The following is a 26,860-nucleotide window of genomic DNA, read 5'->3' as shown; positions in this document are numbered from 1 at the left end:
GCCCAATTGTGGCAACAGAGTCCAGGCCCAGAGTGTATTGAAGTGATAGAACCCAATGATTGGACAACGATTTAAGCGCTAGGCCAGATTGAAGAGGTCAGGGAGTCAGGGACCGAGGAGTGAGAAGGACCGGCCAGGACGTTTACTTGGCTCTGCGCTGAACTGAGTTTGTGCTTCATGCCTGTGGATAGACCCTCTTCGTGGACTTCAGTTAAAGGCTTTTTGCTTGCTTTTATCATTTGCACAATTTGTATTTTTTTCTCTCTGCAAATTGGGTGTTTGTCAGTCCTCTTTTTTTTTTAAATGGGTTCTTTTGGGTTTCTATTTTTTTGTGCCTACCTGTAAGGAGATAAATTTTAAGGTTGTATAGTGCATACATACTTTTGATAATAAATGGAACTAATTTCCCCCCTACCTTAGGGATTTCTAAGATTTACCTAGAAAGTGAGAAGAATTACTAAATCTGCCCTTCCCTTACAATCCCAAGTGTAATGTAGTTAAATTACATTGGCTACTTTCATTCATACTAATGTTTCATATTTCCTCTACATTGATGCCATCAGGTAGGTGGTACAGGAGCCTGAAGACCAACACTTCAAGGTTCATCAACAGCTCCTTCTCCACTGCCTGAGCTTGAAAACCCAAATTATACCACAAACCAGATTTCCCATATTTGTACTAATACTGCTGTGATACTTTATTGTGTCTTGTAAGTTACGTATAACTTATGTTGACTTAAGTTCATGTAATTTGTGTTTAGTATGTTTGTAATATACTGTGCTGATTTTCATGGCATTTACACCCTGGGCTCATGACAATGAACGTGAACTTGTATATTCCTCAGCAAAATTTATGACCACTTATCCAAACTTCCTTTGAGGAGCAGAAGGCAAAGAGAGATCCCAATCTTCGGTACTTGCAAATTGAAGTGAAAAAGTTGGAATGTGCAAAAGCTAGTCCAGGCGAACCTGGCCATACACTCAGCCACAAGAATATCTCATTGACTCCAAGAACATGCCTTTAGTATCTTATCATAGCTCATTGGAAAACAATAAATTCCCACAAATCCTTTTCTATTACAACAAGCATCTCTGATCAGCAATGGGAAACCTAAAAGAAGATAGAGGATTATTGGCTCTTTCTCTGACCTTGCAGCATTACTTTCTTAGAGGGGAAGAATAAAAGTTAGGTTCATTCTGCATTTCTTTCAGATAATGTAGTTATTGACTTTGGGGCATCAGTTTTATACCTATGGCTTGTAAAAAAGCATAAATATTGATATTCCCTGGAATGTTTCTTTTACTTAGATACAGCACAGCAAGTCCCTTCTGGCTCAACAAGTCCGCACTACGCAATTCTACCCATGTGACCAACTAACCTACTAAACCTGTACGTCTTTGCAATGTGGGAGGAAACCAGAGCACCTGGAGAAACCCCATGGGGTAACAGGGAAAACGTACAAACTCCTCACAGATAGCAGCAGGGCTCAACCCGGGTCACTGGCGCTGTTATACAATTATGCGAACTGCATGCTACCATGTTGCCCATGTGTAATATACAATTTTTATTCTGTTTGGGAAATTTTGTGAATTGGATTCCTCTGATTTTAAATTCAGCCATTTAATAATACATAGTATCTGATTGTAGGATTGACAGAGGCCTTTAAGAAAAGACCACAATCTAAGATTTGTAAATTAATTTTATCAAAATAAATGCACAATATGACAGAGGCTGAATGAACTTTTATTAACGCACCATATTAAGCATCCCATAATGGCTTGGTATAGCAGCTGCTCTGCACGTGACTGCAAGAACCTGTAGGAAGTTGTGGACACATCACAAAAACCAGCCTCTATGGACTCTATCAACATTTCTCACTGTCTCAGTAAAACAGCCAAAAGCCCCTCTCACTCCCAACATTATCTCATCTCCCCTCTTCAGACAAAAGATACAAAAACCTGAAATAACCTACCAATCCAAACTGACCAGGGACTGCAAGTGAGGAAATCACTTAATCATAATGGCACTTGCGTGCTGGACCCAGGACAGTTCCTTTGAAATATCACCAAGGAATTTAAAGTTGCTGACACTCTCCACCTCCAACTTCTCAATGAGGACTGGCACATGGGCCACTGATTTCCTCCTCCAGAAGTCAATAATCAGCTTTTTGGTCTCGCTGACTTGAGCAAGAGGTTGTCCAGACCTCACAACCCACCTTGTTATGATCTTGCACCTTGTCTGCACTGCAGGTCCTCTGAGGCTGTTACACTTTATTGTGCCTCGTTATTGTTTTACCTTGTACTGCCTTGATGCACTGTGTAATGATCTGATCTGTACAAACGATATGCAAAACAAGCTTTTCACTGTTTCTGCTCTATGATCTCCATCAGCACAGGTACACAAGGCAGTGTGTTTAGTACCCTGATCTACTCGCTTTACAGTTATGACTGTGTGGCTGAGCACAGCTCCAATGCCATATTCAAATTTGCTGATGACACCGTGGCAGGCCAAATCAAAGGTAGTGATGAATCAGCATATTGGAAGAAGATTGAAAATCTGAGTTAGTGGCGTCATGCACAACAACCTCTCACAATGTCAGCAAGACCAAGAAGCTGATTGTTGATTTCAAGAGAAGGAAGACAAAGGTCCATGAGCCAGTCCTCATCAGAGGATCAAAGGTGGAGACGGTTAGCAACTTTAAATTCTTAGGTGTTATTATTCCAAAGGACCTGTCCTGGGCCCAGCATGCAAACACAATTACGAAGAAAGCAGAGCAGTGCCTTTACTTCCTTAGCTTACAGATATGGCATGACACCTAAAACTTTGACAGATGTCTATATATAGTGGGGAGTATATTGACAGGCTGCATCACAGCCTGGTATGGAAACACCAATGCCCTTGAACGGAATATACTACAATAGTAGTGGATACATCACAGATAATGCCCTCACACATCTACATGAAATGCTGTCACAAGAAAGCAGCATCCATCATCAGGGAACCCCACCACACAGGACATTCTGTCTTCTTGCTACTGCCATCAGGAAGAAGATACAAGAGCCTCAAGATTCAAATCACCTGGTTCAGGAACGGTTCTACCCTTCAAACATTAGGATGAGGTTAGGAGGGCTTTACCCATGATGTATTCACTACTTTTTGTAGTACATTCCATTCCTGGTGTTTCCATACCAGGCTGCGATAGCCAGTCAACAATCCCCCAATTTATGGACTCACTTTCAAGGACTCTTCATTCCAAGTTCTTACTATTTATTGTTTATTTCCAACCTCTTGCTGCATTATGAACCTTCCCAAGCTCACAGGTCCTCTGGGACAGGTTTGCTTACCATCCCAAGGATCAAACCATGATCAGGCAGTTTTTAGTTACTATGCTCCACATATCTGGAATAATCTTCCAGAGGATCTGAAGTCCTTCCCAACTTTAAGCTTTTTTTAAATTGAGGCTTACAACTTTTCTTTTTGGTGTAGCTTTTAATTAGAATCTCTTGCAATGTAACTTTTATTTCTTTATTATTATTCTGTGAGATTTTATTGTCTTTATATTGTCTGAAATTTGATGTTTGATTTTTATATCTTGTTTTATGTAAAGCACTTTCAATGTTGAATTTCAAAAGTGCTGTACAAATACACTTACCTTGCCTTATTTATTTATTATTATTGTTTCTTCTTTTTGTATTTGCCCAATTTGTTGCCTTCTGCACTCTAGTTGAAGGCCCAGGTTGGGCAGTCTTTCTTTGATTCTGTATAGTTATTACTCTATAGCAGCCTTTCTCAACCTTTTTGCCCTGGAGAAACCCTTGAAATGATTTTTAGGTCTCAGGGAATCCCTGCATAAAAATTATATCTACAGCTCAAGACACATTAGCATGATCAGTAAGTTGGAGATATAATAATCTAAAAATAATTGTCAATGCTCTTTTGAATAGAAAATGAATTTTTAGCCAACCTTTCTTGGAAAAAAAAGGTACTTAAAATGAGATTACGTTTCTGGAAATTAATCTCTTTCCCTTTCATAAATTTTAAAAGCTCATAAGGCAAACTTAATAAATTTCTGTTAAATTACTGGCTTAAGCCAACATGGGATTTAATTTTTCTAAAAGTGGGCTTGGTAGATTTAATTTAGTTAAAGATTGTAAGTTGATTCTAATTACAAGCTTTACTGTTTATCTTCAGATTCCCATAGCCATTTAAAATACGCAGCACTTTTACATGTCATATGGCTGTGATTTACTTGTCTTTTCAGTTTTGCTGGAGCCATTGCTGCATTTGTAGTTGTTTGCTGTAGACTAGGCACCATGGAATAGGGGTTAATACAATATAAAAAAGAACAGCATAATAAATAAATAAACAAGAAAACCACACAAAAAATATGAAAACTTCATAATGTAATTCACTTCTAACCTACACAATCCACCTTTTGCAATGTTTACAACAACAGCAAAGCATCAGGCCAGCAGCAGTCATGGTGCATAGAAATTCCTTCTTTACAATGAAATTTCCCTCTAGTTTTCTACCACACTGGTAGAGTTTATTTGCTTCCATAAGGCAGTCAGCAGCGTGCAAGAGGAAGTTGGAGGACATAATTCAGGATGGAGAGGTTGATGTCATAGCCCAAGTTGGGCGAGTTCATGCAATGCTCAGAAAACGCACTTTACGCCTCTCATCAGCATACTGTCCTCCCCTCTGTGCAATACAGTGCTCACCAATTATCAACATCCCACGTCAAAACTGAGTACAGTGCACTGCCATACTATGCTGAATGACCTCTACCGAGATTGCAAATGGGGCTGCTCTGCCTCTGCACACCGCTGAGAGGGCTAAAATCACCCAAAGTTCAAAAAATGATGTTAATTTTTTTCTTAAATCATGATCTCTCGCAGAATCCTAGTTCAGAAACGCTGCTCTATAGATTTACTAACCTCAGTCCATCAAAGAACTACAAAATCCAATGCCCATGTTAAAGGAACATTTGAAAACAGAAGAAATCAAGCAAAGCTTCATGACAAAATCAAAAGAATATCTCACTGTCAGTTAGATTTCCAAGTTAAAAGTATCCTTTTGTGGCACATAAGAAGTTAAGAACTGAAATACAATTAAAACTACAGCAGAGCTAACTTGTACATGTAATTTATTTACATAAATATCAGATAAACCTTTAGGCATTACAGAAAATCAGCTACTTAGGTCCACATGAAAAGTGATATTGCTCAGAGCTTTCCCAAAGATGTAGCTGTCTCTGTTCACTTAGTTTCGGGTTTTGTTTCTCCTGCATCAAGTTTTGGTACCTCAGCTGGCTTACGGTGTGCTGGGAAAACTTCCCATGGGCTATTGAGGTCAAATTTTCGGAATTCCTGGGCAAGTTCAATAGGCTCAGCAACCACACGTTTCACCTCGTCATCATAACGTACCTAAACGGGAACATTTGTGGTTATATTCATGGACTAGAACAATAAATATTTGTGCTTAATATGTTGCAAATTTCTGAAGTACATTTGTTGCAGATTTTCACTCCAATATTTTTTTCTGATAATTCAAGAGCAGCATGAAGGAAATACAAATAGAGATAATCTACACTTGTGAAGATATCAAATATTATACCTCCACATAGCCAGACAGTGGAAAGTCTTTGCGGAAAGGATGGCCTTCGAATCCATAGTCTGTGAGTATTCTTCTTAGGTCTGGGTGGTTAGCAAAGAATACACCATACATATCCCAAATCTGGAATGGAAAAACAGTAACAATTATAACAATTAAACAAATAACAATTATAAGTTCTATCAGAAATTTAAATTATAAATTTGATAGATGTGAGACATACTATAAATGGAAGACATAAAGTTCATCTATCCTGTAAGAGAAAAAATTATTTGGGGGTAAAATTTTAAGCTAAATTAAATACATTGCTTAAATGTCACAGGACTGAATTTTATAGTTTAGATTAAATCAAGATATTTATCACAATAGTGCCCTATGTATCCAAAAGCACAGAATGGTTGCCTTAAACCTAATTATTATATTGCATGGCTACATTTGGAAAATAAGAGTTAAATAACAGTTAATATGATTCAAGCACATTAATGCTAATTTCTCACTTAAAATTAGTAATATTAATGGAGAAAAAAAAATCACCTAGTTGATTAAATCTGCTCTTTCCAGATAACATAAAGCCAACAAAACTGTACACTACCACAACTGGCCCCATCCTTCAAATTAAATCCTAAAACATTCATCTATCTCTAGCCTGCTGACATCCACAAGCAACCTCTTTCCACCAAATTAATAACCCGGACATCCAGCATTTATATGGACCAACTTCAGAATGTATGCAAATTACTGGCCATACAAAGTGCTTCAATAGGATCTAAAAAAAAGTAAATGTTTTGGGTAGCCTTTTTTGTCACTTCTCATTCTTCTGAACCTCAGTGATTAGAGGCCTAGAGCCATCAACCTGACCTTATACATTAACCCTTTCATTCCTGAATCATTCTTGTGTACCGCATCTGGACTCTCTCCAGTACCAGCACATCCTTTCTTAGATAAGAAGCCCAAAGCTACTCTCAATATTCCAAGTGCAGACTGACCAACGCCTTATAGTGCATTACATCCTTGCTTTTATATTCTAATCCTCTCAAAATGAATACTAACATTGCATTTGCCTTCCTTACCACTGACTCAACGTGCAAATTAACCTTTAGGGAATTCTCCACGAGGACTTACAGATTTCTTTCTACCTCTGATTTCTGAATTTGCTCTCCATTTAGAAAATAGTCTACACCTTTACTTCATCTACCAAAGTACATATCCATATACTTCCTTACACTGTATTCCATCTGCCACTTCTTTGCTCATTTTACTAATCTGTCTAAATTGTTCTGCAGACTCCCTGCTTCCTCAAAACTACCTGCCCCTTCACCTATCTTTATATTGTCTGCAAAGTTGGCCACAAAGCCACCAATTCCAACATCCTAAGCATTGACACGGTATGAACTGAAAAGAAGTGGTCCCAAACAGTATGGAGCCTACTTTAGTAACACCCTGGTTAAGATTTTTCTGCTATGTTGTAGGTATTTCATTATAGCTGTTCTGTAAGAGCAGCCTGTTCTGCTTTCAGCAGGTTTGGGTTTGAGCTAAAGATAAGGGGTTGTGATGTTCGTGCTTAGGAATGTAGCGTCATCCAATCAGGATGGTGGAATTGGGAGAAGGTTCTAGAGAACACTGAGCAGAGAGCTTTTTGCATCAGACACTGGTGTGGGTTGAGGTCTTTTTGGCAGGAGCTGGAAGAAGGTAAGAGGGAAGATGGCTGAGGATGTCGTCCCTATTGCACAATGTGGTTTGTGCAGATGAATGGCTTCAAGGAGGAAGGACTAATACTCCCATGGGGCAGCCCATTTGTCCGAGATGGGTTTCAAACAACATTCAGAAGGTGGAGTATGCTTTCACACAGACTGTAGGTCCAGCGCACGAGTTAAAGACTACTTCAAGGTGAGCTCCAACTTATGTGTATATTTGGACTGGGTTAACTGTAATGGACCCTTTCTATTTTCTCCCCCCTTTCTTTTCCCTACTAACTGTTTGATAAAGCTGACATTTGTAAATATACTTTCTTTATAATTGTATGCAGTGTACAATCTGTTATTTTTTGTTAACAGCTAATTGCCATGAGGGTTAGTATTTACACAGTATCCACACAGATTATCCCAACTTCCCGGTTTTGGTGGGACCCAAGTCATTACCGACCCTACATGTATGGAGTTTAAGAAAGGTGTTTCTGTCACCCTAGAGTCCAGTGGCCATTAGCGAGGGCCTAATGAGCCGCATACCTAGAGACACATGGTAAAAGGTTCCCTTTAGTTATTTTAGTTTTCTGACTGAATTCTAATTCAGACAAGATCATTGAAATCTTGCTTCCATACCTGATAAAATGTACAAAACTTAATCCACTTTTGCAAAGATTTAGGACATCATAACATCTAATATTGTTCTACTCTTAGTTCAATTATCTATCACTCCTTAGAACTACATTATGGCAGTAGTCAAGAGTGCCTGGACAAAATACGATCTTCCCAAGTGCAAGAACACTTGGCCAGAGCTTTGGAGACTGGAAGCTCTTCTGCATTGCTTTCCTCCTTCAGTCTGTGTATGATTCTCCCCCTACAGCATCAAAGCTGCACACATGGGGGCTGAGGGGGGGACCCTAACTGTAGGCTTTGTGGTCAGCAGGATTCATTGGCACACATACTATCAGGATTTAAAACAGCTTTAACACAAGGACAGTATAGGTGGCCATGACAAGGTCCTGCTGTCCCCTGCTGACACACTGGAGTGGGAGAGGTATAAAAACAGAACAGCTGGCAGAGAGGCAAACACGGCAGTCATTTTCATCAAGGAGAGGGCCATGCCAGTCATATTAAAGAGGCCTAAATCCAATCTGTTGCAAACTGCCAAATCATGGGAGATAAGGGTTGATGCAGGGAGGAAGGTGTGGTTCCTGAAGTTGACACTTCAACCAGACATCATACTGTGGTCCACTGAAGACAAGAAAGTCATCCTGGTGGAGCTCACAATACCATGGAAGTAAGGATGCAATGAGGCTTATGAGAGGAAGGCTCTGAAGTACCAATCTTTAGTCCAGGAGTGCAGGGATACAGGATGGCAGACATGGCTACAGGGTTCCAGGCAAGGCTGGCATGGAGGCTGCTCTCTGCACTGGGCCTTGATGAAAAGAGCAAGAACCAAACAGCTCACAGGATGGGGAAGAAGCAGAAAGAGCCTTTACTTGGATGTAGAGCAGGCAAGAGGAGTTGAGCTGGAAGTCAGGAGCAGATGGGCAGTTACTTGGCCACCACTGCTGAACCGCCACCTGTATAGCGTAGTAGTTGAAGGTCGAAACACCCAATGAAGGTTGGGCACCACCTGATAACATCTGCTCTTGACCAAAGGGTATGGTTACCTCATGAGGTTACTGAATAGAGCACCCCAGTGTATTATACAAAAAGATTACAGTCTGTCTTGGTTTTCCCAAGAGATTAACTATTATTCAAAGGGATCAAAAGTAGACATTACTGTAAGACCTCAGTTCAGCCAGCATAACAGACAAAAAAAAATCAACATTGCACATCAATGACCCTTTCTCAGAACAAGAAAAAAAAACTATTCTATTGAATTCCTTCAGCTCACCTCTCTCTCATACCAGTTTGCAGCTTGAAACACAGGTACTAAGGAATCCAGAGGCGTCAATTCATCAGTGTAAGTCTTCACACGAATACGAGAGTTAAACTGCAGAGAAAGCAGGTTGTATACAATCTGTTGGAAAAGAAATAAACATGTTCAAATTAAATTCTGACCACTAATCAGAACACTTTGATACAAAACCACATGACTCATAATTTGTCTACCCTTCTAAAACTATTCTATTTTTTACTGTAGGCATAGAGCCAAGCAAGTTTGTAATTTGCTTTCAAGGTTTTTGTTAATGATTAACTCTGTGATTTTTTTAAAGTATGAAAAGCAAGATATGTGTGGAAAAATAACCAAAACAAGATACATTAATTTTCTTTGAGCATCATTCTCTAACCAAGTAGCAGCAATACTAAAAGCACAGCATTTTTGCCATCTTTTAATAAAAGAATCCATCCTCAATGTAATTGGCAATACAAGTCTTCTTAGTATCGCATCAATGATGATGCTGTCATAAACTCAACCTGTAAATAAATGCACAAATCTATTTTAACCTTGAGGCCTTTCACAAGTGTTTTGGAGACAATTTTCCCAATTTCATTCAGGAGTGTTGGAGGTCAATCTGGTCAAGATCGTAAGACCTGTGCCATTTGCTTTCTAGCTTGTCCTTAGAGCACTGCATGGATAGTTCTTTCAAAACTTAAGGAAGTAGTAACAGAGAGCTTTCAAGTAAATGGAGATAGCATAAGTGAATGGAAGATGATATGCAAGGCAAAAAATTGTAAATTTGACAAAAAAATAGAAACATGCAGCACTTTTAAAAGCTCTAAATGTTCAGGGAGATCTGGATGACATTGTTCATGAGTCATTGAAAGTTAATATGCGATATAGAAAGCAATTACAATGGCAAATGGTACATTAAATATCATTGCATAAGGATTTGAGTTCGTTTGTTCTTTTTGTCATTTAACTGTACATATGTATACCACCAAACAAAACGACATTCTTTCAGACCAAGGTAAACAACATTACATATAACTCAGGGAAAAGTCAAAGTAAGTTTATTTTCAAAGTACATGTACGTCACAATATACAACCCTGAGATTCATTTTCTCATGGGCATACTTAATCTACAGAATAACCATAACCAAATCAATAAAAAGACCGACCAACTTGGGCGTTCAGAGTGCGAAAATTGTGCAAATGCAAAAAGAAAGAAATACTAATAAAAATAAATAAATAAGCAATAAATATTGAAAATATGAGGTGAAGAGTCCTTAAAAGTGACCCTGTTGGTGGTGGGAACATATCAATGATGGGCCAAGTGAAGTTATCCCCTTTGCTTCAAGAGCCTGATGATTGACAGGTAGTAACTGTTCCTGAATCTGATGGCGAGAGTCCTGAGGCTTTTGTATCTTCTTCCTGATTGCAGCAACGAGAGGAGAGCATGAACTGGGTGGTAGGGGTTCCTGATTATAGATGTTGCTTTCCTACAACAGCGTTTTATATAGATGTACTCAATGGTTGGGAGGGCTTTACCTGTTTTTGTAGGATTTTCCGTATAAAGCTACTGGTGTTTCCATACCAGGCTATGATGCAACCAGTCAATTTACTCTACATCACACATCTATACATGTTTGTCAAAGTTTTAGATGTCAACCCGAATCTCTGCAAACTCCTACAGAAAGTAGAGGCACTGCCGTGTTTTCTTTGCAATTGCACTTACATGCTGGGCCCAAGACAGGTCCTCCATAATAATAACACCAAGGAGTTTAAAGCTGATGAACTTCTCCACCTCTGATGCTCCGATGAGAAATGGCTCGTGGACCTCTCTGGTTTTCCCTCCTGAAGTCATTATGCAGCTCCTTGGTCTTGCTGACATTGAGTAAGAGGTTGTTGCTATGACACTCATCCAGATTTTCTATCTTCCTCCTATATGCTGATTCATCACTACCTTTGATTCCGCCTACGACAGTGGGGTCTTCGGCAAACTTGAATATGCTATTGGAGCTGTGCTTATCCACACTGTCATAAGTGTAATGCAAGTAGAGCCGGGGCTAAGCACACAAACTTGTGGTGCACCTGTGCTGATAGAGATCGTGGAGGAGATGTTGTTGCCAATCTGAATTGACTGGGGCCTGCAAGTGAGGAAATCGAGGATCCAATTGTACAAGGAGGTACTGAGGCCAAGATCTAAAGCTTATTGATTAGTTTTGAGGGGATAATGGAATTAGGTGCTGAGCTGTAGTCAATAGAGCATTCCGATGTTGTACCTTTGCTGTGCAGATGTTTCAAGGTTGCGGGGAGAGCCAATGAGATGGCACCCACTGCGAATGTGTTGTACCGGTAGGCAAATTAAGAGTGGATCTAATGTCACTTCTCCAGTAAGAGTTGATAAGTTTCATTACCAACCTCTAAAAGCACTCCATCACTGTCTATTCAAGTGCTACTGGACAATAGTCATTGAGGCAGGTCACCACATTCTTCTTGGGCACCAGTATAATCGAAGCCTGCTTGAAGCAAGTGGGAACCTAAGACTACCAAAGCAAGGGATTAAAGATCTCAGTGAACACTCCAGCTAGTTGATAAGCACAGGTCTTTATTACTTGGCCAGGTACCCCATCTGTGGATGCTTTTTGTGGGTTCACCCTCCTGAAGGGTGCTCGCACATCAGCCTCAGAGACTGAAATCACAGAATCAAGAAGGGCTGTGAGAGTTTGTGATGGTTCATGTTTGATGGTCAAAGTGAACATAGAAGGCATTGAGCTCATCTGCAAGTGAAGCCCTGCCGTCACCTACATTACTTGATTTAACTTTATGAGAGGTGATAGTGTTCAAGCCCTGCCACAACTGTACAGCATCTTTCAATGATTTAAGTTTATGCTGGAAATGTCACTTCACCTGTGAACTCACAGCACGTAAAATAATATTACCACAAATAAATTAACAAATAATCAGGTGCATATACAAGTTAAAAAATAAACAGTATAATGCCAACAGTACTTCATACATGGTGAGACCCATGTGGTGGCAGGGAGTTCAGTAGAGAGGTCGTACTTTAACACTACAGCCCTGGTGAGATTACCAATTCTGCCACTGATGTCTCCCAGGAGAAAAGCATCAATAGTTTTTTCTACTAATGAAGCCTCCCAGAAGATAGGAGTCCAGGTAAAAGTCGAACTTTGCTTCATGGTCATCAGCACAAACCAAGGAGGCAAGCCCAAGCTTTATAAGACTTTTATATCGATCAACAAGAAACTCAAATACTCAGACTGCAGATCCACTGCGTGCATCTTATCAATGATTTCTCCTTCACTTTACCAGAAGTAACTTCACTACCTAGCTCAGGGGTTGGCACCCTTTACCACTGAAAGAGCCATTTGGACCCGTTTCCCACAGAAAACACTGGGAGCCACAAAACCCATTTGACATTTAAAATGAAATAACACTGCATTAAATGGGTTTTTTTTGCCCTTATGCTATGTATAAACAAACTATAATGTGTTGCATTTATGAAATCGATGAACTCCTGCAGAGAAAACGAAATTACATTTCTGCATGCAACAAAAAACTCCGAAAAAAAGATGTTGGGTTGAAGGTTACTTTTAAGTAAAATACTCAATGTCTATTTGAGTCCTTCTTGTACTTATGAAAAACGCCGAACTTAAATTGTCCGCCAGCAGCAAACCAAAAATGTCAGCCAGCTGTCATCCTGAAAAATAAAAGGACTATTTCACTGAACAATGAAAAAATATGAATATATGTAAAATAATAGGCAATTAAAATATTTATCATACTTGGTTAATGGGATTTCTGCTCCTGCACCTCAGCGCACAGCGTCTGCACATCAGGGCTGTATGACATCACCTTCATCTTTACACAGGATCGCAGGCTGTCATCTGTGAGGCGTGCACGATGTTTGTTTTTAATAAAGTTCATGTTGGAGAACACCTGCTCACATACATATGTGGATCCAAAGATTGACAGGACTCCAAGCACATACTTTTTAATGTTTACATAAATGTCGGGGATAGCATTCCATGTTTCGAACACAAGTTTGTCCGGTGTGGGGAGGCTTTCAATATCACTCCATTTGTGATTCTGAGCAAGAACGGCCTTCTGACGGGCAACATCTTCAAGGTTTGCTGTCAAGCGTCTAAACTTGGACACCCATATGTCTTTGTCGGCTATGTCGGCCAGTTGCATCTCATGATTAGGGTGACTCACACCTGCCAATGCAGTCGTATTCAGTAGGGATGGATCGATGCTTAGGAGAGTGACCAGGAAGAATAATGTGTTTTTTTCCTCTCTGAACTCACAGAAGCGTTTCCCAAACGATGTTTGCATTGCGATGATTGCAGAATGTAAATACTCCGAATTTATCATGTCATGAGCTTGTTTGAACTCTCTCAAATTGGGGAAGTGAGACAATGTGCCTTTCTGTAAATCTCTGGCAAGCACTGTCAACTTGCGCTCGAATGCCAAAACATCCTCCAACATGTGCAGGGCTGTGCGTCCTTTCCCCTGAAGAGCTGTGTTCAGCATGTTCAGGTGTGCTGTCATGTCTACCATGAAGTGTAGCTTTTCCAGCCACTCTGGTTGTTCCAGCTCAGGAATGGTGAGCCCTTTGCTGCCCAGGAAAGTTTTCACTTCTTCCAGACACGCGACAAAGCGTTTCAGCACCTCCCCTCTTGACAGCCACCGGACTTTGTTGTGCAGCAGGAGATCAGAATATGCGCTTTCCAGCTCATCCAGTAACAAACGGAATTGACAGTGATTTGAACTTTTTGCCATTATTTTATTGGCAATCTGAATGACAACATCCATTACTTCTGTGCATTCCGGAGGAAATGTTTGAGCGCACAGTGCCTCTTGGTGCAAGATGCAGTGAAAAATCAGCAGCTTTCTGTCCAGCGACTTCTGCAGTAAAGCCACAAATCCCTTGTGCGCTCCTGTCATACTTGGTGCCCCATCAGTAGCTACTGACACCAGGTGGGTGGTCTTTATTCCTTTGGCTCTTAAACAATTCAAGACAGCCTCACAGATGTCCTCCCCCCCGAGTTTGGCCTTTTAGAGGTATCAACTCAATCATTTCTTCCTGTGGCCCGGCAGAGTTTACATACCGGCAGAACAGCGCTATTCGTTCAATATCACCTTTGTCTTTGGACTCGTCACAGGCAATCGAGTAGGCCACAGCTGAATTGATGTCTTTAATTTGCTGTCTTGTGATGTCTTCTGCCATTTTTATTGATCTGTCTTTGCAGAGAGGGGCATATCCCTGATTTTCTGCACAATTTCACTCTTGTTTTTAAAGTCCATGAATAGATGTTCTGAAATCTTAATGAAAGATTCTTTTATATATTCACCATCTGTAAACTGCTTCCTGTGCCTGACTATTTCCTGAGCGGCAACAAAACTAGCATATGTAGTTGATTTTACAAACTTCATCCACTTCTTGAAATGATTTTTGCTCAGATCAACCTTCCGCATCAGTTCCGAAACGGCTTTTTTTCTCTCATCTCCATCCGGATATTTTTGAGCAAAGGCTGCGTGTTTATTCTGGAAATGTCTTGCGACTTTTGACTTTTTGTTGTTTGCTAGTTTCTCATTGCATATTAAGCATACCAGTAAACCAGTCTCATCAGCAGTGAAAGCAAATGAATCTGCCCACGTATCATTAAACATTCTGTTTTCTTCAGTCACTTTTCTTTTTTTAGAATTCTCCATAGTTAGCCTCCCTTGGATCGAAAAATTAAAGAAATCGCGCACTGGCGGGTGTCAGGCATTGGCAGTGGTGATGTATATTAATAGCGACAAAAAACACGTTTTATTTAGATTGTACAAGATCACCATAATCTTCAAATTTAGAATTACATTTCAAAAACTAACAAACTAACATAAAATACATTTTAATTAAATACTCATTATTTATTTTCCAAAGCCACAGGGAGCCGCAGCACAGAGATGAAAGAGTTGCATGCGGCTCCGGAGCCGCGGGTTGCCGACCCCTGACCTAGCTCATTGACAGAACCATCTCTGGCAAGTCTAATCTCAATAGTGCCACAGTATCAAATTCAGACAATTTTCCTGTCCCTTACCAAAAAATTGCAAACATCTCAACTTTTAGAATGAAGGTATTTTTTGCCCATTATTGTTTTGCAACCACAGTAATGTTATACCAGTCTGTATTTTTCTGGCTAAATGTTTAAAAAAGGACAAAGCAAACTTTCTTAGTAAAGGCCACTCAATCAACTAGACACTGCCAAACCTTCCTGCTCCCTATTAGGCACAAGTTCCAAGATGGCCTTTGAACAGGATCATGACTTTGATTACAACGGTCATCTCCAACTAACACTTCAGAACATACACAAAGTAAAAGGAGTTGGAAAAGTGGACAGGTAATGGAATAATGGAATTAGATTTGGAAAAAAAAAGTTGGTATGGGAAGAACTGAGTGGGAGAGCCACTCTACAACTGCAGCCCCATTCTCTCTTCACTGTGGAAGCCTGATTCTTTTGGGATGAAGAATTATGACAAGCAAAAAATTGCATGGGCAATCACAATGCCTTAAATGGATAGTCACCTCTTCTGTGTCTCACTTCACACTGCTAAGCTACATACACAGCTAAGTCTTTAAATCACACTGATCTGCTCTGCTCTTTTGCCAGAACTATCTTTGATATGACAGAGAATGACAATTTCCCTGCTACAGTGAGGCAGAAAACCTACCGGTAAACCTCAACTCTCAAAATGGTTTGCCAGATAGACGATTGTCATATTGGTTTACAAAATGCTTGTTTCCTGGCAATTGTTTTAAATGAAATTTCATAAATCAAGAAAAAAAATCAAAGCCAAATACATTACAGGTATTTTGGTACAGTATATTCTGTGAACAGCAATTGGCCCAATACAGGTTTCCCCCGCCATCCAAAGGTACAACGTTCCTATGAAACGGTTCATAAGCTGGAATATCATAAAGTGAAGCAATTACCATTTATTTATATGGGAAAAATTTGTGAGCGTTCCCAGACCCAAAAAATAACCTAGCAAATCAAGCCAAATAACACATAAAACCTAAAATAACAGTAACATATAGTAAAAGCAGTAATGATAAGTACACAGCCTATATAAAGCAGAAATACTTTTCTGCAATCATTGCAGCACTGTCCACCGTAGCGAAAAACTCACACAAGCGAAGTGCTCTCGGCAGAAACACCCGGCGCAAACGCTCTCGCAGAAGCACTCTCTCCAGTAACCTTTATGCTATGAAGCTGCCAAATCGTACCAAATAACACATAAAAATACACAGCCTATATAAAGTCAAGTCAAATCACTTTTATTGCCACTTCGACCATAACTGCTGGTACAGTATATAGTAAAAATGAGACAACGTTTTTCAGGACCATGGTGCTACATGACACAGTACAAAAACCAGACTGAACTACGTAAAAAAAAACAACACAGAGTAAGTTACGCTAGACTACAGACCTACACAGGACTGCATAAAGTGCACAAGAACAGTGCAGGCATTACAATAAAATAATAAACAGGACAATAGGGCAAGGTGTCAGTCCAGGTTTCGGGTATTGAGGAGTCTAATAGCTTGGGGGAAGAAACTGTTACATAGTCTGGTCGTGAGAGCCCGAATGCTTCGGAGCCTCTTCCCAGACAGCAGGAGGGAGAAGAGATTGTATGAGGGGTGCATGGGGTCCTTCATAATGCTGTTTCCTTTGCAGATGCAGCATATAGTGTAAATGTCCATGATGGCGGGAAGAGAGACCCCGATGATCTTCTCAGCTGACCTCACTATCTGCTGCAGGGTCTTGCAATCCGAGAAGGTGCAATTTCCAAACCAGCCAGTGATGCAGCTGCTCAGGATGCTCTCAAAACAACCCCTGTAGAATGTGATGAGGATGGGGGGGGTGGGGTGGGAGATGGACATTCCTAAGCCTTCGCAAAAAGTAGAGACTCTGCTGGGCTTTCTTTGCTATCGAGCTGGTTTTGAGAGACCAGGTGAGATTCTCCGTCAGGTGAACACCAAGAAATTTGGTGCTCTTTACAATCTCTACCGAGAAGCCGTCGATGTTCAATGGGGAGTGGTCGCTCCGTGCCCTCCTGAAGTCAACAACCATCTGTTACGAACCCCGTAACTGGGTCACTTACCAGCAAAGATAGAGAGGTCCTTTGAAGTCTGATGGTACTATTTTTAACAGTATTTATTTGTAAAAATACACAAAAATAATATCAATGCAAACATACAGATAATATACATCATCAATACTAAATCTAAAAGTGCAGGTATAATAATAATCAATAAGAAATAAGCTCTATCATTGTCGAGGGGATAATGTATTGTCCGATGGAAATATAAAAGTCACTCAGTTCATTCAGGCTGTAGCCTTTGGTTGGAGTCAAGAGAGAGATTCTTAGAAACTTGCCAGCTTTTCCTTTTTATGATTTCAATCCTTCGAGAGTTCCGTTGGTGTGGCCGGTCACTTGTGGCCTCTCCTTTAGCTAAGCCGTTCTTCAGTGGTAAGGCCCCAATCCCAGGCAAAGGGAAAGGACGTACGCGAGCCCCCCACCGGCTGTCGCTATTAAACGCTGTCACGGGATTTCTAGCGTTTCTCCTGGTGCGTCTGAAGGGGTTGTTCCCCAGACCCTCTTTTATCCTTACTCACGGGGTCTCAGATGTCAATCAGGTTGGAATGATGCAATCCCTCAACCAGCCCACTCTGGTCGTCCCCTGAGGGCGTCAATGAATAGTACAGTACTCAATACATAACTCCGTCTCCAAGAGACAATAGCCGTTATCAATGGTTCTGTCTTGCTGAGGCCAGGACACATTCCAAACCCTGTGTATTCTGGATGTCTCTCTCTCATTTCCTGGGTCCCAGATCCGAATTAATAGCGATCTTGCGATTCTCACAAAGGAGGGGGCAACTTTGTACCCTTCGGCCCCTCAGAGTTGTGGCACATTCGTAACACATCTCTTTTGTTCACATTAAGAGACAAGTTATTGACTCTGAACCAGCCCGTTAGCCGCCGCACCTCCTCTCTGTAAGCTGACTCGTCGTTCTTGCTGATGAGACCCACCACGGTCGTGTCATTGGCGAACTTGATGATATGGTTCGAGCTGTGTGTTGCAACACTGTCGTGGGTCAGCAGAGTGAACAGCAGTGGACTGAGCACACAACCCTGGGGAGCCCACGTGCTCAGTGTGATGGTGTTGGAGATGCTGCTCCCGATCCGGACTGACTGAGGTCTCCCAGTCAGGAAGTCTAGGATCCAGTTGCAGAGGGAGGTGCTCAGGCCCAGTAGGCTCAGCTTTCCAATCAGTTTCTGAGGGATGATTGTGTTGAATGCTGAACTGTAAGTCTATGAAGAGTATCCAAATGTATGTGTCTTTTTTGTCCAGGTGAGTTAGGACCAGGTGGAGGTGGAGGGTGACCCTAAGTAGAAATAATGTATGTACACTGTAGTTTTACTTACCGGAATCGGGAAGACAGTGAGCACACTGATGATGGTGTGTTAGGCTGAGTCGTCGGAGGTTGGGGTGGTGGGACACTGGGGTGTCATCTTATTGTTGTCTGTTTCCATCAGGGCAGACAAGTCATCTCCTTCTACGTCTGCCTGTCTCGATGTCGAAGGTCCAGGTTTGTTGTCTGCTGTGGCCGATGTAGAAGGCTTGAAAAACGACAGTATGCTTGACTGCTTAGCCTCGCGCATTTTCCTATCATAGTTCTTTGCAAGCACTCAAACCATCCTGCAAACATGCCCTAAACCTACGTACCCTTTCAAAATTGAAGTCATACTTTTCTGCAATCATTGTAGCGTTGTCAATCACAGCGAAAATCTCACACAGTTGCTTCACGTTCAGTTCCTAGATGACTTCACTTTCGGTCCGTTCGCTACTGCATTCAGTTTTGAATGTTATCCTTTGCTCTTCCAATTGCATCAGCTCTTCCTCTATCAGATCTTGGTCACCGGATGCCAAAACCTCTTCAACATCATCATCAGCTTCCACAAGCCAAACTCACTTTGTCCTTACCTTCGTTCACCCTTAATCATGTCTAGTTTTACGCTAAGTGTAACACCCTTACGAGCTTTTTTAGGAATTTCCGATACCTTAGAACTCATCTTGCTAACGGATGCACAAAATAAATCGAGATAAAGCATTGATGCTCACAGGCATGTGCTTAAGCAATGGCGGCTAGAATGCAGTTCCAGGGGAGGAGCTTGGCTGCTCAGGAGAGCGCGCTGCCTTTTTTCATCAGAGAAAACACCTTCTGTTAGCGAAAACAAGTAACTAACAGCGAGGTGTCATAAAGCGAACATTCAAAAAACGGGGGACAGCTGTATTTATTACAGCCAAAAAAAAAAGACTTGTAAGTCAAAGATATACTTAGAAAAGTCAATGGTGTTTTAACACAGATTTTTTAATCTAGAGATACCTGTATCTTTGGTTAGACATGAGATAATTATAGAGTGTACCAACACAGAAACAGGCCCTTCAGCACATCTAGTCCATGCCAACTTGCACCCAGACCATATTCTTCCAACGATCTCCCATTCATGTATCTATCCAAACTTCTCTTAAATGTTACAACTGAACCCCACTTCCGCTAGCAGTTTATTCCGCACTTATACCACTCTACAAATGAAGAAGTTTTCCCTCAGATTCCCCTTAAATATTTCTCCTTTCACCCTAAACCAGTGACCAATACTTCTAGTCTCAGCCAACCTGAGGGGAAAAAGCCTGCTTACATCATCCCTCATAAATTTGTATATTATTATAAGATTTCTGCTTATTGCCCTGTGCTCCAGGGAATAAAGTCTTAATCTATTCAACTTTTCCCTATGACTCTTGTCCTCAAGTCCCAGTAATATCTTTGTAAGTTTTCTCTGCACTCTTTCAAGTTTATTGACGTTTCCTGTAGATAGGTGACCAGAACTGCAAACAGATATAGCATCCAAATCATGACTCCAGTATTTCTACTATTTTTTAATGTTTCTTAATTGTACATATGATTTTTTTATGTTCTATCACTGAGCAGCAGTGAACCATCTGATTGGCCTATCAGAGTTCTCTTTGGGAATTAGTTGACTTGATCAGCATTTTTGATCTGGCTATTGTTCATGATTGCACTTAAACAAAAAACAGTTCCCTGATTTATGAAGGCCAATGTGCTAAAAACTCTTTTTTATAGACACATCTACCTGTGATACCACTTTTAAGGAATTATGGTTCTATATTGCCAGATCCCTTTGTTCTACAGCATACCTCATAGCAAGTCTTAACCTGGGTTGTCCTCCCTCAATGCAAACTCACACTAAATTCCAAATGCCATTTTTCAGCCCATTTTCCCAGCTAGTCGAGATCATCTTGCAACCTTTGAAAGCCTTACTCACTGTTCACTGTGCCACCAATCTTGGTATCACCTGCAATTTCTTGAACTAGTTCACAATTTTATCATCCAAGTCATTAATACAGATGATTAGTAACAACAGATGTAGCGCCAATCCCTGAGGTACTACACAAGTCACAGACCCTCAGTCAGAGAGGGAACCATCTAATACCACTCCCTATCTTCTCCTGCTAAACCCTGTTGGATCCAATTGGACACTTCATCCAGAAAGCCAAGCAACTTCAACTTTTGGACCAGCCTCCTATTAGGGACTTTGTCAAAGATCATGGTAAAATCCATGTAGACAACGGCCATTGTCTTTCTTTCATCAACCTTCTTGGTAACCTCCTCAAAAAAACTCTACAATTAGTTATACACAACAAAGCACACTCTACACCATGCTGATAATCCCTAATCAGGCCCCGTCTACCCAATTATTTATGTATCCCATGCTTCAGAATATCTGGATATTCTAAGGGACAGGATATATAAATACTTGGGTAGACATCAAAGTATCTGGGTGTTATTGGGGACTGAAACCAATAAACCTCTCCAAGGAACATAATCTTGTAACTGACAGAGAGACTATGCCTACACAAGTAATACTGTAACTCAAGACAAGTTAATTTTCTCCAAAACATTTGGCTCCATTACACTGAACAGATTACGTTAAATTCAGGACCAAAACACATAAATGGCACTACATTATAACTTCAGCACTTACAGGTAAGAATTGATTCGTGCTCAATATATTTATTACTGTCTCAAACAATGATACTACACAATAATGGCAAAGTAAATTGAAATCCTTATAACAAAAGGTGTACAATTTGAAAGCTACTATATATGTAATACTTTATAACTAAATTGCATTTTCATATCAGTTCCCCAAACCATGACTGGATATCACATTACCTCAAATCTAAATGGACGGGTAGGGACATCCACGGCCGTTTCATCAGCAAGTGACTTAAATTGAGCATTGGTATGATCTCGCAGGAATGTCAGCACAGGTATTATACCATCTGGATGGATAAGAAGCTCCAATTCATTGTAACAGGTCACCTATTGAACAAAGGGCAGAACAAAGAATACTTAACAAAAATTTAAAAAAACAAAACAACAGCACCTGCTGGAACTCTGAAATAAATTCTGACAATGCTGAAAACATCAGCACTTCAAGTAACAACTGCAGGGAAAAAAAAAAGAATTAAAGTTTCAAATCAATGATCCCTCATCGGAATTAAGAAAAGCTGAAATCTGGGAGCTAGTGGTGCAAAGGCATCCACACCGGACTTGAAAAGATTGGTCCCTAATTGGAATCCATTCAGCTCCTTGCATGTTTTCCATCTGTGCTGGGCCAAGTGTCGAACTAGCAACTCAGCATCATGATAAACAGACAAATGCTAAAGAAACAGCAAGGTTGCCGCCTAATATGCTGCAAGGTGTAGAAAGAAACAACAGCTCTGGGGTGTTAACAAATATGACAGAAGATATTACAGGACAAATATATTTTCCATTTTGCATTACTTTGTTCATTATCAGTTACTGGTACCACAATAAAATGCAAAATTTAAAAAAAGAAACTGAGGAATTAAAAAGACTAGAGCTTTGCATGTCGTTTTTGCATAACATTTTCACCATTGCCACAATGACATAAACTTTCCTCAATAAGATCTTGCTTGTTACTCTACATGTTAATGGAACTTCTACCCTTACAATAGTTAGAGAAGTGGAAGTTTAATTTCAAATTCACCTATATATACAGTTGACCCATATAGTGACAGACTTATAAAAACATGATGAATCAATTTCTGTCAACAAGTTAGAGTCTTACCTGCGCTTGTTGGATATATTTGGGAAGAATTTCAGCAACATATTCACCAAATTGGGATAGTTGGTTGTGCTGCAGTTCATTCCTTGGCCGGACAGTAGCTGCAAAGTAAAATGCCTGGTATACTACAAGCATGGAACGCTTATCATGTTTCTTCACATTAATAACATTTAGACTTCCTGGTATATCTCTCGGTGAATATCAAGCTGACTTAATGGATTGTTTTCAAATCTACAGATTAACTAATGCTGGTGCAATTGGATTAAGGTAGAATTGGATTAGTCTGCACCTGTATTAGTCCCCCAAATCCTTTCCAAGACAAAAGGCAGGAGTGTAATGGAAGGTTATTCTGAAAAGAGGATGCTGTCCAAGTTGCATGCCATCTTGGACAATGACGCCCATCCACTCCATAATGTACTGGTTAGGCACAGGAGTACATTCAGCCAGAGACTCATTCCACTGAGATGTAACACTGAGCGTCATAGGAAGTCTTTCCTATGGCCATCAAACTTTACAACTCCTCACTCGGAGTGTCAAACACCCTGAGCCAATAGGCTGGTCCTGGACTTATTTCCACTTGGCACAGTTAACATTATTTAATTATATATGGTTTTATATTGTTTATATTGCTATATTTCTTCACTCTTCTTGGTTGATGCGGCTGTAACAAAACCCAATTTCCCTCGGGATCAATAAAGTATGTCTGTCTGTATTACAGGCAACCCATCCATTGGCTTAACCATTCAGTCCATGAACTATCTACAATTCACAAAGCAGCAACCTGCCAAAACTGAACCAGCAGCTCTTGTCAAACCAGAGACCTTCATCACCAGAAGGGCAAAGGTAGCAAATACATAGAGAATAAAATTCCTTCTATATTCCCCACAAAGGTTCATACATTGCACAAGTATTCTCAACATATGGACTTCAGTGGAGTGGGCAAAACAGCTCATCAGCAGCTTTGCAAAGCCAAGTTAATGCCAAAACTGCTTTCATCTCAAAATGCAAGCAAGAAGAACAATTACCTTGCATATTTTATTGCTTAGTTAACATAAGTACCCAATTCCACCCCCAAGCACCTGCTAATAAAAAAATATCCTTCATTACATATACCAGTATTTCGTGTATGTGCATGTCCCTCTCTAGTAATGATTTCCCTATAAAAGGGTTTACTTACTAAAATTTTCATCTGGATTTGCATACTAAAACTAAAATATAATTAAAATATTTCCGGTTACTTACGACGAGTCTCAGGAGTGGATCCCTCGAACCTGGCTTGTGATACTGAAGTGCTCCAGCCAAAGGCTAAAATGAAAACATGACCAAGGCTTTCACATATCAGTTGTATCAAAGTAACTTTTAAAAGCTGAACTCATATTTTTTATAAAATGAAATTGTGATATGGATTAAAAAACACACTTAATAAAGGTAGATCACGATTAAACATTTACAATTGAAGATACGAAGCATAAGCTCAAAATGTAAGCAAACTGTAACACTCAGCAAATACTGTGGATGTCTAACTCTTACACTAACTAACTTAAACCACAGAATCATCAATCTTGGTACATTCAAGACAGAAGCTGAGCCCAGGATCACATTATATTTCCATAATCTACACTGGCACTCTCCTGGAGTAATGAGGAACCCAAACATTTCAGAAGGGGAGGTTTCTTGTTTTATTTCTGAACAGCTAGATAGAAATAACTTCATCGTATTATGCCAGAAACAAGAGACTTGCCTCAGCATCCTTCAGAAATACAATGAGTATTAGCAATAATGAAAGTTCTCAACAGCCTCTTGACGTGCTTGGGTAACCGGGTAGAAGGTAACATATAGATACGAAAGGAAATAAAATACCATGCATTCTACATAGTAGAATATGAGTACTGATACAGTAAATGAGCACAGTATCCACTATAGGGGTTCAGCTTTTCACCATATTTATCAATAATTTAGATGAAGTAGTCACCGTAGTTCCAACCAATTAGGTGGCATGGTAGAGCATAATTAAGAACAAGAGGAATAAAACAAAATAATGGTAAATGGAGTTCAATTTAGAGAACTACAGCCTGAAACACCTACAAATTTCAAAACATGAGAAAGTATGTAGATGCTGGAAATCACAGTAACGCACACAAATTGCTGGAGGAACTCAACAGGCCAGGCACCATCTATGGAAAAGAATAAACAGTCAACGTTTTGAGCCTTCTTCAGATCTCGATGAAGAGTCTCAGGCTGAAACATCGACTGTTTACTCTTTTCCATAGATGCTGCCTGGCCTGCTGAGTTCCACCAGTATTTGCGTGCATTACTAGAATTATAAAAGCAGTGTGTTCTGAATGCTAAAAAGCAAAGAATAGTGGGCGGGTATGTAGGAAAGAACACAAGTGGGTAGAAGTAGGAGTATAAGTAGGATGGCCTCTCAAGCCTTCCCCCTCCAGTCGTTATCATCATGGCTAATCAAGCCTAGGTTTGACCCTGATCCACAATATCTTTCAAATATGTCTTCGTTCCATAACTCTGGTGGTATAGTTCTCTGCAGGGAGAGGGGAGAAGAGAATTCCAGAAACTAAACACCCTCTGCAAGAAGAAATTCCTATACACCTTAGTTTACCTTGTACCCTTTATCAAGGCTCTCCTTCAAAATCACCTTTGTCATAATCCACTGGTTCTTTACATATCTCAAAAAGATCATTGTTCATATTTACAAACTACAGAGAATACAGATGTATTTTTTATAGCTGTGATAGATCCCACGAATTAGTAGAGCACATCTCTTCTGGACTGGCTAGAATGGAACCATACCCTTTCTTAAATAAGGGGTTCAAAGTTGTACACAACACCCTTAAAAATATTTCTGTAAAGATAAATTCTAACTCCCTTGCAAAAGAACCATTACGTCACATATGTAATTCAATAAGGGAACTCAAGACAATACTTCCATTCCTTGTAGTAATTTCATTCGTACTTATTTTAAAACAAAGCCTAATTTCACGAAATTTAGTTTCCCACATCATTATGCTTTCCCTTCCTCCAGAGACCATTGGTTTCTTGCTAACATACAATCTCTAATCTTACCACCCTCTACACACCCGCCATTATATCAAAAGCCAGTTGGAGGCATGAAGCCATAACTTTGTTCAAATGTGTATTCCTGCTACAGGGAGATTTTGCGGTCCTCTCACGTATCTACATCCTCCATCAATAATGAGGATCCTGAATTATTTCCATCACTGTTCTAGGTACGGTCCCCTCATTAACCGTACCTGAACTAACTCAAGCCCTGTCCGAAGCACCTTTCCAGTCCCCTGGATCCTCACCCGGCTCTGGAGCAACCGTCCAGCTGTGTCACAGGGAGAAGGTCAAACGGCGGCACAATGACAGGCATGGCCACCTCAGCTCACTCCCGTCCTGCCCGGCATTCGGGCCCAACAAGACACTCCCTGTCCTGGCCTGGCCTCTCCCTCTGCAGACCTGCCAACCCCTCCTCACCTAAGTTTCGGACGTTTCTTCGCAGTCCAGCGCAGGCCAAATTCACAAGCCTGGCCGCCATGGCAATGGAAACGGAAGCAGCTGCCGTCCGTCTGTAAATCCTTCCGGCTGCTCGAGCAGTGCACCCACTCGGACTCTTCCCCCTCCGTTCGACGGGGAATTGGAGACGGTGCTTCTGGCGGACTGGTGACAAATAAGGTAAAGACGGTCATTTAGCTTGAATTAGCTAAGTTAGTACCGGCTATGAAAGGCTTGGCTCCATTCTTTGAGTATGAGTGGATTTTGGACGTAGTTGGGGTTTTCTTCTCCATCAGAAACCCCTGATAGTCTGTTTGTTGTCGCTCTGCCCCATAGGCTCCCTCCCTCTTCGGCTGTTGCCCCTCAAGCCGCTCACAGGCCCGGGTTCTGTACTAAAATCTACTGCTGATACTCGTCAATAACGTGAAACGAATTGGGGGGGGGGGGGGGGGTCACAAGTTTATTGCAATAAGTTGAGTGTAAAATGTAGTATTAACTTGAAAAAGCGAAATGGCTTACTGTTTAAAATTGGAGGATAGCAATGTTGAAAGAAGGAAGAGATAAAATGGGAAATTACTAACTTCTGGAGTTAAATGGGATTAGGAGTATCTCTTTTTGACCATCACAAAAGTAATAAACAACACACACAAAATGCTGGAGGAACTCACCAGGCCAGGCAGCATCTATGGGAAAAAAAAGTACAGTCGATGTTTTGGGCCGAGACCCTTCGACAGAACTGGAGAAAAAAAAATGAGGAGTCTTGGCCCGAAACGTCGACTGTACTTTTCTTTCCACAGATGCTGCTAGGCCTGCTGAGTTCCTCCAGCAATTTGTGTGTGTTGCTTGGACTTCCAGCATCTGCAGATTTTCTCTGGCACGTATCAAAAATTATAAGCCATTTTGTTGCTCACGA

General features: G+C 40.6%; 2 protein-coding genes across 2 annotated transcripts in view; one reads left to right on the top strand and one right to left on the bottom strand.

Annotated features, from left to right (window-relative positions):
* Positions 1–4,390: 4,390 nt before the first annotated feature.
* On the bottom strand, positions 4,391–26,078 carry ndufs3 (NADH:ubiquinone oxidoreductase core subunit S3). Its single transcript, XM_059975953.1, has 7 exons — positions 25,930–26,078; positions 23,677–23,739; positions 22,438–22,535; positions 21,516–21,665; positions 9,196–9,321; positions 5,617–5,736; positions 4,391–5,426 (listed from the first exon to the last, which is right to left on the bottom strand). The coding sequence occupies exons 1-7, from the start codon at positions 25,988–25,990 to the stop codon at positions 5,259–5,261; spliced, it is 786 nt and encodes a 261-aa protein (XP_059831936.1). The 5' UTR covers positions 25,991–26,078; the 3' UTR covers positions 4,391–5,258.
* The window catches only part of kbtbd4 (kelch repeat and BTB (POZ) domain containing 4), a 15,398-nt gene continuing 14,573 nt past the window's right edge, over positions 26,036–26,860 (top strand). Inside the window, exon 1 of the mRNA XM_059975952.1 lies at positions 26,036–26,127. The gene's annotated coding sequence lies outside the window, so the exon portion shown is untranslated. The remainder of the gene's footprint in view (positions 26,128–26,860) is intronic.

Source organism: Hypanus sabinus, chromosome 7 (assembly GCF_030144855.1).
Source record: "Hypanus sabinus isolate sHypSab1 chromosome 7, sHypSab1.hap1, whole genome shotgun sequence".
NCBI classification, from domain to species: Eukaryota; Metazoa; Chordata; class Chondrichthyes; order Myliobatiformes; family Dasyatidae; genus Hypanus; species Hypanus sabinus.
Note: the sequence above shows the minus strand (reverse complement) of the source record. Positions and strands in the feature narration are given on the sequence as shown.